The sequence below is a fragment of the Rattus norvegicus genome, chromosome 1, assembly GCF_036323735.1.
Source record: "Rattus norvegicus strain BN/NHsdMcwi chromosome 1, GRCr8, whole genome shotgun sequence".
In the NCBI taxonomy this organism is placed as follows: Eukaryota; Metazoa; Chordata; class Mammalia; order Rodentia; family Muridae; genus Rattus; species Rattus norvegicus.
Genome location: NC_086019.1, coordinates 247,539,440 through 247,551,706, shown reverse-complemented (window position 1 = coordinate 247,551,706; position 12,267 = coordinate 247,539,440). Strand labels below are relative to the sequence as shown.

Below are 12,267 nucleotides of genomic sequence, written 5' to 3'. Positions count from 1 at the left end.
CAACAAAACCACAAGTTAGTTCTCTGAGAAAATCAACAAGATAGATAAATACTTAGCCAGGCTAACCAGAGGGCACAGACAGTGTATACAAATTAAAAAAATCAGAAATGGAAAGGGAGACATAACAGAAACTGAGGAAATTCAAAAAATTACCAGGTCCTACTACCAAAGACTATACTCAACAAAACTGGAAAATCTGGATGAAATGGACAATTCTATAGACAGATACCAGGTACCAAAGTTTAATCAGGGTCAGATAAACAATCCAAATAGTTCTGTAACCCCTAAGAAATCGAAGCAGTCATTAAATGTCTCCCAACACTTTGGTTGGTGGTTTAGTCCCTGAAGCTCTGAGAGGTCTAGTTAGTGTTAGTTGATATTGTTGTTCTTCCTATCAGGTTGCAAACCACTTCAACTTCTTCAGTGTTTACTCTAACTCCTCCATTGGAGTCCCTGTGCTCAGTCCAGTGGTTAGCTGCAAGCATCATCATCTGTATTAGTAAGGATATAGCAGAGCCTCTCAGGAGACCTCTATCAGACTCCTGTCAGCAAGCACTTCTTGGTATCAGCAGTAGTGACTGGGTTTGGTGGATGAAGAATTGACTTGGAATTTTGCTGGAGATTGAATGGAATCTGTAGATTGCTTTCAGAAAAATGGCCATTTTCATTATATTAACCCTGCCAATCCATGGGCATGAGATATGTTTTCATTTTCTGAGATCTTCAACTTTTTTCTTTAGAGACTTGAAGCTCTTGTTATACAGATGTTTCACTTCCTTGATTAGAGTCACACCAAGGTATTTCATATTATTTGTGAATATTGTAAAGGGTATCTTTTCCTTAATTTCTTTCTCAGCCTGTTTATCCTTTGAGTAGAGGAAGATTACTGATTTGTTTGAGTTAATTTTATACGTAACTCCTTTGCTGAAGTTGTTTATCAGTTTAGCATTCCTCTCATGGAAGTTTTGGGGTCACTTAATTTGTATTATCATATCATCTGCACATAATGATACTTTGACATCTTCTTTTCCAATTTGTATCCCTTTAACCTCTTTTAATTGTCTAATTGTTCTTGCTAGGACTCCAACTACTATATTGAAAATGTAGAGTGAGTGGGCAACCTTGGATAGTCCCTAATTTTAGTGGGATTTCTTCAAGTTTCCCTCCATTTAGTTTGATGTTGGAATGAATCTGTAGTTAATACAGTGTAATTTATCTGTAGTTCAAGAAAATGTAAGCAAATATCTTCTGCCACCTTTATCAGTAGCATTTATTCTTTGATGAAATGATACAAAATGGGGAAACCACATCTATTCTAATAAGACTACATAGTTCCACAACTCAGCATAAAATTACATGAAGCATATATTGTTATTTCTGATTAAAAACAATGAAATTGTTTTAGATAGAACATTATCAACATAACTTAGCCATGCATACCCTAACTAAGATGTAAATGTATAAATTTGTATTTACCTTTTGTTTTCCTCAGTTCTTCCACTAGGCACTGTGCTTCCTCTTGAACACGGTCCTCAATGTTCCTTTTTCCAATTCCCAAATTCCGAAAGGTCATGATTGTGAATCGTCTCATCTCTTTCCATCTGTTTCCATTGCTAAAAACAATGCCTAAAGAAATGAGAAGATACTAGAAATAGATGCTAGGAACAGATGAAAATGGAAGCCATAGAGACGTCCTACTGTGCTTAAGAAGGAAGTCCACCCCTTTCTTTCAAACTTATATCTTAATATAAACATGATACAACACACACATGAATATGTACACTTACTTACCAAAACCTTTAGTAACATTTTCAATCATTGGATAGCTTCCTCTACCAGAAAACTTCTCCCCGTTATCAATCAGAGCTTCCTTTATTGCTTCATATCCATGCAATATGACAGTGGGCTGTGAGCCCAAATACAGAGTGAACACAGGGCCATAGGTTTTTGAAAACTGGAAATAGGAAAGAAAATGCAAATACTAGCAAACATATGTTATCTTAATCTACACAGTGTAAACCTCATTCACACTAACATTGTCTTTGCATTTTAATGATGCAGACATAAATCAGCAAAATTAGGCCCAATTAATGTTTGAAGTGTAAATTTTTAAGACAACACCAATGATTCTATTGATCAGTCCAGATTTGGCTTACTGCTACCACAAACACAGAGAATGAACACTGCAGAAGCAGGTGTGAACACCACAGGTATACAGTATTTCCTGAAAAACTGGTCCCTTATATGGCAGTATTCTTAACACCAGATTTAGGCATGCATGAACCAAAAATGGATATGAATATCACTAAATATGCAGAATGATATTTTTGCATTTCTTGTGTTACTCCATGTCCATTGGTATTTAGATAAATTAGGTATTAGTTCTCTAGAGTCCAGTGTCAAGTAGATAACCTCAATAAAGATATATGTCTAAAAGTATACCTGACTTATTGAATAAAATGTTACTCACTATTGACTCCCAAACAAAACTAATCGGAAAAGCTGTTTTTTAAAAAGAAAACAAATATTCATAAATTTTCTAGTTTGAGTGGATTTTTATTTTTTATTTAAAAAATGTTTTGAGCTGGAGCGCCATTTACAACTTATAGCTCAGTTGTATTCCTGGAGGCCTGAAAGCACCAGGGATAAGCATTTGGACCCCTCCCTCACAAAGTGTGCCTTCCATGTCTCATATGCCCATCACCAACGATCTATGCCCTGTCTCCTGAGCTCTTCCAACTTTTCTGGAGACCTACATGGACCAAGGATAATTTGGTAAGAACCAGCCCCAGACTGCTTGCCTCCAGGGGCCACCAAGCAAAAGCAACCTGAACGTTACCCCCTGTGTTCCATTTTGTCCCTGTATCTCCATTCTCTGAGACTGCATGCAGTGGGGGAAACCAGGTAAAAATGCTCACCTCCAAGTTCCCTGCAAACCAGTACCCTCTAAATCATACCAAAGGGTCCTAAGCTGCACATGGTCTCTTGTGTTCCATTGTGCAGCTCAAAACTCTGCCTGCATTCCTGGAGGCCTGCCAGTAACTGGGACAGTCACTTTGGTAAAAGCAGCTTAAGAACAAAATCAAGAAAAACTTGGGCAAAATGGCACCACCAGAGCCTAGATATTCTACTCTAGCAAGCCGCATATATGCTAACATAGTTAAAACATGAAAAAATGACCTTAAATCCAATAAAGATGATAGAGGACTTTAAGAGGAAATGAATAAAACTGTTTAAGATCTCAAAATGGAAATAAAGCAATAAATAAGTAAATAAGTAAGCAAACAAATAAATACCAAACACCAACAAACACAAACAAAAAATACACAAATATAAAAATCCTGGAGATAAAACAATTAGGTAAAAGAACAGAAGCTACAAATTAAAAGATATCAAAGAAATAATCAAAAGCATAAAAAGGTATGATAGAATAAATAAATTCATCTGTAAAGAATATGATAAATATAAATAGTTTCTGACACAAAACATTAATAAAATCTGGGACAGTATGAAAGACCAAACCAAAGAATGATAGGAGTAAAAGAAGATTGCCAGCTACATGCCCAGAAAGTATTTTCAATCAAATCATAGAAGAAAATTTTCCCCAAGCTAAAGAAAAAACTGCCTATGAACATATGCAAAGCTTACAAAATTCCAACTAGATTGAGCCAGAAAAGAAAATATTTCCACCGTATATTAATGAAAACATAAAACCTAAAGAACAAACAAAGAATATTTAAAGATCCAAGGAAGAAATACCAAGTAACATGCAAAGGGAGATCTAACAGAATTATACTGAATTCTTAATAGAGACTCTAAAAATGAAATGATCCCAGACAAATGTCTTGTAGAATCTGTGAAACCATCAAAACCAACCTAAACTACTATACACTGCAAAATTCAAATTCACCATAGATGGAGAAAGTAGGATATTCCATGACAAAACCAAATTTAAAAGAATATCTTTCAACAATCTAGCCATATAGAAGATACTGGAAGGAAAACTTTAACTCAAGGATATTGACTATACCCATGAAAACACAAGAAATAAGTAATTCCTTACAAATAAAATCAAAAGAAGGTGTATGCGCGCGCACACACACACACACACACACACACACACACACACACACACTCCATTATCATGAGAATAACAGCAATTCATAATCATTGGTTATTAATATCAATCAAAATACAGTTTCTTACTGTGGCTGTAACTTTTCTGATCCTGGCCCACAGCTCCATGCTCCCAAATCCCATGGGAGAGAGAGCTGAACACCAAGAGGTGCGGGCAATCCTGAGACTGCAGGGCAGAACAGACTGCCACTTCTGCCTAGCCTTGTCCTCATCCCTGGCCCAAAAGGAAACTACATAGTGCCTCTGGACACAGGAATATAGGAGCAGTCATCTGCAGGAGCAAGGTGGAGATCTGTGCCCAGATCTGAACTGAACAGGTCAAACAGCTCCCAGCATCCAAAGCCCGTGGGGGTGGAGAATTAGACCCTCAGAAGTGTGGACACTCCTGAGATACGAGAGGAGACTACTCTCTACCCACCTTCTGGTCTAAAGAGGAAAATACCTAGTGCCATCTCTGCCCTGGGAACAGGGAACTAGGAGCAATAGAGGCAGGACCCTTCCAGTTGCTGCCCTCACCAAGAGCTGAAAGCCAGCTGTCAGGAGCAACTATATGCCTGAGAGCAGAGGTAAGGCCAACTGTTTTGCTCCAAGTGACCTGCCTGGTGGACTCAGGACACACAAAGATAGAAGTACTCTAGGAACGGGCACTTCTGGTTTCTGACTGTGGCCAGAACATATCTGATCCCAGCCCACAGCTCCCTGCTCCCAAACCCATGGGAGAGAGAACTGAACACTCAGAAGTGCAGGCAATCCTGAGACTGCAGGGCAGTACAGACTGCAACTTCTGCCCACATTTGCCTACATCACAGGCACAAGAGGAAACTGCGTAGTGACTCTGAGCATAGAAATATAGGAGAACGGCAAAAGATTTATACGATCTGAAGAGAAATCAGACAACAAAAGGAGGTCAAGGGGATACAGATCAGAAAAGAAGAAGTCAAAATATCACTATTTCCAGATGATATAATAGTATATTTAAGTGATCCCAAAAGTTCCACCAGAGAACTACTAAAGCTGATAAACAACTTCAGCAAAGTGGCTGGGTATAAAATTAACTCAAATAAATCAGTAGCCTTCCTCTACACAAAAGAGAAACAAGCCAAGAAAGAAATTAGGGAAACAACACCCTTCATAATAGACCCAAATAATATAAAGTACCTCGGTGTCACTTTAACCAAGCAAATAAAAGATCTGTACAATAAGAACTTCAAGACTCTGAAGAAAGAAATTGAAGAGGCCTCAGAAGATGGAAAGATGTCCCATGCTCATGGATTGGCAGGATTAATATAGTAAAAATGGCCATTTTACCAAAAGCGATCTACAGATTCAATGCAATCCCCATCAAAATACCAATCCAATTCTTCAAAGAGTTAGACAGAACAATTTGCAAATTCATCTGGAATAGCAAACCCCCAGGATAGCTAAAACTGTCCTCAACAATAAAAGGACTTCAGGGGGAATCACTATCCCTGAACTCAAGCAGTATTACAGAGCGATAGTGATAAAAACTGCATGGTATTGGTACAGAGACAGAAAGATAGACCAATGGAACAGAATTGAAGACCCAGAAATGAACCCACACACCTATGGGAACTTGATTTTTGACAAAGGAGCCAAAACCATCAAATGGAAAAAAGATAGCATTTTCAGCAAATGGTGCTTGTTCAACTAGAGGTCAACATGTAGAAGAATGCAGATTGATCCATGCTTATCACCCTGTACAAAGCTTAAGTCCAAGTGGATCAAGGACCTCCACATCAAACCAGATACACTCAAACTAATAGAAGAAAAACTAGGGCAGCATCTCGAACACATGGGCACTGGAAAAAACTTCCTGAACAAAACACCAATGGCTTATGCTCTAAGATCAAGAATCTACAAATGGGATCTCATAAAACTGCAAAGCTTCTGTAAGGCAAAGGACACTGTGGTTAGGACAAAACGGCAACCAACAGATTGGGAAAAGATCTTTACCAATCCTACAACAGATAGAGGGCTTATATCCAAAATATACAAAGAACTCAAGAAGTTAGACCGCAGGGAGACAAATAACCCTATTAAAAAATGGGGTTCAGAGCTAAACAAAGAATTCACAGCTGAGGAATGCCGAATGGCTGAGAAACACCTAAAGAAATGTTCAACATCTTTAGTCATAAGGGAAATGCAAATCAAAACAACCCTGAGATTTCACCTCACACCAGTGAGAATGGCTAAGATCAAAAACTCAGGGGACAACAGATACTGGCGAGGATGTGGAGAAAGAGGAACACTCCTCCATTGTTGGTGGGATTGCAGACTCTTACAACCATTCTGGAGATCAGTCTCTAGGTTTCTCAGAAAATTGGACATTGAACTGCCTGAGGATCCAGCTATACCTCTCTTTGGCATATACCCAAAAGATGCCCCAACATATAAAAAAGACACATGCTCCACTATGTTCATCACAACCTTATTTATAATAGCCATAAGCTGGAAAGAACCCAGATGCCCTTCAACAAAGGAATGGATACAGAAAATGTGGTACATCTACACAATGGAATATTACTCAGCTATCAAAAACAATGACTTTATGAAATTCGTAGGCAAATGTTTGGAACTGGAAAATATCATCCTGAGTGAGGTAACCCAATCACAGAAAAACACACATGGTATGCAGTCATTGATAAGCGACTATTAGCCCAAATGCTTGAATTACCCTAGATGCATAGAACACATGACACTCAGGACAGATGATCAAAATGTGAATGCTTCACTCCTTCTTTAAAAGGGGAACAAGAATACCCTTGGCAAGGAATAGAGAGGCAAAGATTAAAACAGACACAGAAGGAACACCCATTCAGAGCCTGCCCCACATGTGGCCAATACATATACAGCCATCCAATTAGACAAGATGGATGAAGCAAAGAAGTGCAGGCTGATAGGAGCCGGATGTATATCGCTCCTGAGAGACACAGCCAGAATACAGCAATCACAGAGGCGAATGCCAGCAGCAAACCACTGAACTGAGAATAGGACCCCCGTTGAAGGAATCAGAGAAAGAACTGGAAGAGCTTGAAGGGGCTCGAGACCCCTTATGAACAACAATGCCAAGCAACCAGATATTCCAGGGACTAAGCCACTACCTAAAGACTATACATGGACTGTCCCTGTACTCTTACCTCATAGGTAGCAATGAATATCCTAGTAAGAGCACCAGTGGAAGGGGAAGCCCTGGGTCCTGCTAAGACTGAACCCCCAGTGAACTAGATTGTTGAGGGGAGGGCAGCAATGGGGGGAGGATGGGGAGGGGAACACCGATAAGAAAGGGGAGGGGGAAGGGGGGAGGGGGATGTTTGCCCTGGAAACCGGGAAAGGGAATAACACTCGAAATGTATATAAGAAATACTCAAGTTAATAAAAAAAGATTTAAAATAAAAATTAAGTTTCAAAAAGTTAAAAAAATATATATATATAGCAGCAGTCAGCTGCAGGAGCCCCAAGATCCAGATCTGTGCCCAGATCTGAACTAACCAGTCAAACCGTTCCCTATACCCAAATCACTTACAGTGGGGGGAGATATACTCTGAGAAACAGGAGGAGAGTACTCTCTCCACATCTGACCAGATACATTCAAAGTAATAGAAAAAGTAGGGAAGAGTCTTGAACACATGGGCACTGGGGAAACTTTTCTGAACAGAGCACCAATGGCTTATAATCTAATATCAAGTATTGACAAATGGAACCTCAAAAAACTGCAAAGCTTCCGTAAGGCAAAGAACACTGTCATTAGAACAAACGGTAACCAACAGATTTGGAAAATATCTTTAACACTTGTACATCCGATGGAGGGCTAATATCCAAAATATACAAAAACTCAAGATGTTAGAATCCAGAGAGCCAAATAACACCATTAAGAAATGGGGTACAGCGCTAAACAAAGAATAAACAGTTAAGGAATATGAAATGGCTGCTAAGCTCCTAAAGAAATGTTAAACATCCTTAGTCATCAGGGAAATGCAAATCAAACAACCCTGAGATTCCACCTCAAATCAGTCAGAATGGCTAAAATCTAAAACTCAGGCACCAGCAGATGCTGATGAGGATGTGGAGAAAGAGGAACACTTTTCCATTGTTGGTGGGATTTCTAACTAGTACAACCTCTCTGGAAATCAGTCTGGAGGATCCTCAGAAAATTGGACATTGCACTACCTGAGGACCCAACTATACCTCTCCTGGACATATATTCAAAAGAAAAGGTGCTCTGTCATACAACAAAGGCACATGCTCCACTATGTTCATAGCAGCCTTATTTATAATAGCCAGAAGCTGGAGAGAACCCAGATGCCCTTCAATCAAGGAATGGATACAGAAAATGTATTACATGTTCACAATAGAGTACTACTGAGCTATGGAAACAATGACTTCATGAAATTCATAGGCAAATGAAAGGAACTAGAAAATATCATTTTGAGTGAAGTATCCCAATCACAAAAAACACACATGGTATTCACTCATTGATAAGTGTATATTAGCCCAAATGCTCGAATTACCCAAGATGCAATGCATGAATCACATGAAATTCAGGAAAGATGAACAAAATGTGGATGCTTCATTCCTTCTTAAAAAGGAAAATAAAAAATATCCATAGGAGGGGATATGGAAGCAAAATTTAGAGCAGAGACTGAAGGAATGGCCATTCAGAGCCGGTACCACATGTGGCCCATATACATACATACATACATATATATATATATATATATATATATATATATATACACATATATCCAGCAAAACAGATAAGATGCATGAAGCAAAGAAGTGAATGATGACAGGAACCAGATATAGATCTCTCCCAAGAGACACAACGGAACGTGTCAAATACAGAAGTGAATGCTAGCAGCAAACCACTGAACTGAGAATGGGACCCCTGTTGGAGGAATTAGATAAAGAATTGAAAGAGCTGAAGGGGCTTGCGACCCCAAAAGAATAACAATGACAGCCAACCAGCACTTCCAGGAATTAAACCACCACCCAAAGTCAATACATGGACTGACCTTGGGCTCCAACTACACATGTAGCTGTGAATAGCCTTGTTGGGGTACCAATGGAAGGGCAAGCCCTTGGTCCTGCCAAGGTTGGACTCCCAGTTCAGGGGATTGTTTACAGAGGTTAGGGGGAGATGGATGGGAAGGGGAACACTCTTACAGAAAGGGAGGAGGGGTTATGGGGCTGACGGACAGTAAACCTGGAAAGGGGGTAACATTTATATTTTTTAAGTATTCTTTTATTTTCCATCTTTATTAATTTGGGTATTTTTTATTTACATTTTATTGTTATTCCATTTCCCGGTTCTGGGCCACCATCCCCCTAACTCCTCCCCGTCGCTTTCTATATGGGTGTTCCCCTCCACATTCTCCCCCCATTACTGCCCTCCTCCCAACAATCACGTTCACTGGGGGTTCAGTCTGGCAGGACCAAGGGCTTCCCCTTCCACTGGTGCTCTTACTAGGCTATTCATTGCTACCTATGAGGTTGGAGCCCAGGGTCAGTCCATGTATAGTCTTTGGGTAGTGGCTTAGTCTCTGGAAGCTCTGGTTGGTTGGCATTGTTGTTCATGTAAGGTTGAGAGCCCCTTCAAGCTCTTCCAGTCCTTTCTCTGATTCCTTCAATGGGGGTACCGTTCTCAGTTCAGTGGTTTGCTGCTGGCATTCGCCTATGTATTTGCTGTATTCTGGCTGTTGCTCTCAGGAGAGGTCTACATCCGGTTCCTGTCGGCCTGCACTTCTTTGCTTCATCCATCTTGTATAATTTGGTGGCTCTATATGTATGGGCCACATGTGGGGCGGGCTCTGAATGGGTGTTCCTTCTGCCCCTGTTTTAATCTTTGGTTGGCAGACTTCTAATGACTGCTTCTTTTGCCTTGGGCTCGTGGGTCAGTTTAGATGATTTATCTGAGAGAACATGGAAAGGGCCTCAAACTCATTGATCCCCTGGGGTGTGTATTGAAAGACAGACAGACAGAAAGAAAGAAAGGAAGGAAGAAAGGAAGAAAGAAAGAAAGAAAGGGAGGGAGGAAGGAAGGGAGAAAGGAAGGGAGGAAGGGAGGGAGAAAGGAAGGAAGGAAGGAAGGAAGGGAAAGAAAAGAAAAGAAATCCTTCTTGAACAAGCTAGGAACCTAGTAAAATAGAAACTCCAGTAATCTATGAGGGTGACTGTAGCCATAACTGTTTCAGTAGGGGATGTAGACGCTAAAATAGCCACCTGCTAAGACCAGGCAAAACTTTAGTGGACAGGCAGGGACACCATCCCAGCCACAAAACCTTCAAGTCACAATTTTTCATGTCTACAAGTTGTGCATGGATAAAGCTGGAGCAAAATTTGAAGAAATTACCAAACAATGCCTGGCCCAACTTGAGAGACATTCCTTAAGAAAAAGCCTATCCATGACCCTATTAATGATATTCTGCTATACTTACAGACATGAGACTAGCATAACTGTCATCTGATAGGCTTCAACAATCAGCAGTTGGAAATAGATGGAAACTCACAACCAAATATTAGGAAGAGCTAAGAAGAAACTACAGTCAGGATTTGAGTTACTAAAATAATTAATAAATTAATGCCATGACCTAACTTTCTTCAACATGAAACCTTGTTCATTATTCAATTCCTGACAAGTGCCAGTTATAAAAGGCATAAGCTACACAATACTTGGTGAGAGGTATGACTTTATGATTATTTATAACATTACTGTCTTCAGTACTATATTTTCATTTAAAAGAAGTTCTAATTTATCTTCCTTATCAAGTTATTACAGGATCACCGACAATACTTACCTTGGTTAAGGATTGGCTGATGTTCTTCACATCTATCTGGAGGAAATTACCAATAATTGGGAGAGGAGTGGGGCCAGGAGGGAGCTTCCTTCTCCTAGAGCTCTGTCTCCAGAGTGAGAGGAGAATGAGAGAGGAGAGAGTAAGTACCAGGAAAGTGACCAGATCCATGGAGACCCTCCTTACTGATGCAGTTGTGATCAGGCAGCACAGAGATTTTATAACATGCTGAAACAACATGCACCTCTTTGAGCATCATTGATTAGTCCATTAGGGAATCTTTAATCCCACTTGCTCTCTATCAAGTGATCTTTGTCCCTTTGATAGAGATAAATATAAGATATCATTTACTTTGACCTTTATACAGTGCCCATTTGAATTTCTGGCTAATACTAAGGATTGGTGCCCAATTACTGATAATAAAAGTAAACAAATATTTTCTAAATTGTGTTGGTAATTCTTCAGAATTAATATATTAATTTTAAGATTCAAGAAAACTCCTCCATATATGACTTAAGACATATATTACTTATGATATTTATATACTCAATGAAATATGTTTATTTTTAACAAAATCATACTATATAACATAGGCAGGTCTCTAACTGACAGCTCTTCTGCTACATTGCCCCAATAACCAGAAATATATTTACATACCACAAAGATCATGCATACTTAAAATGTTTATTTTCTATACTAAACATTCCAACAGATTTTGTTCAATAACATATGCTTTATAGCTCCTTATTTTACTCTTGTCCAATACAAAACAAAGAACAGAAAACATACATGTCAGTCACACATCTTTACTCAATTATAAAAGACCATTATTCTTTTTCTAAGGGTGGTGAAACAAAAAGAACTGTCAGTATCTCACAGATCATAGTTGGAAGAATTTAAAATCCACTGTGAATATCTAACGAGCATGCTTATTACCCTGACTTTATTATAGATTCTTGAAGAAAAGTTTCATGATTCTCCATTTTCCACTAATGCACATATGAAACTGGTTAAGCATGATTCTGTACAGAGAAAATAACAATAACTGATACCAGCTAAGTGTTCCCAAACAGCAGTACCAACTGGGTACCTAGTGTTCAAATGTCTGAGGCTAAGGAGGACATTTCTACATAAACAAAAGCTCAATTCTGAACTATTATGTCCATAATTACTTGACTATTCATTATGTAAATATATTGATGATAACCACTATCACAAAAAATAAACATGACTCTAGTTAATAATTATATTCTTTAACCTTAGAGTCAAAAAGCTTTATTTATTTTATAATGTTCAGAACTTCAGTGGCCCAATGTCA

At 39.0% G+C, this 12,267-nt stretch overlaps 1 protein-coding gene across 3 annotated transcripts in view; it reads right to left on the bottom strand.

The window, feature by feature from the left end:
* The window catches only part of LOC134483996 (cytochrome P450 2C7-like), a 56,076-nt gene extending 44,836 nt beyond the window's left edge, over nucleotides 1-11,240 (bottom strand). For 2 of the 3 annotated variants that reach the window (XM_063280346.1, XM_063280349.1), the window contains exons 1-3: nucleotides 10,953-11,240; nucleotides 1,792-1,954; nucleotides 1,477-1,626 (exon numbers count right to left, since the gene is read on the bottom strand). In XM_063280346.1, the coding sequence (XP_063136416.1) occupies nucleotides 1,477-1,626; nucleotides 1,792-1,954; nucleotides 10,953-11,189 (550 nt within the window). In that variant the 5' untranslated portion in view covers nucleotides 11,190-11,240. Of the gene's footprint in view, nucleotides 1-1,476; nucleotides 1,627-1,791; nucleotides 1,955-4,206; nucleotides 4,364-10,952 lie in introns of those variants that run through there. The other variant, XM_063280348.1, reaches the window with a different exon arrangement.
* Nucleotides 11,241-12,267: the final 1,027 nt, after the last annotated feature.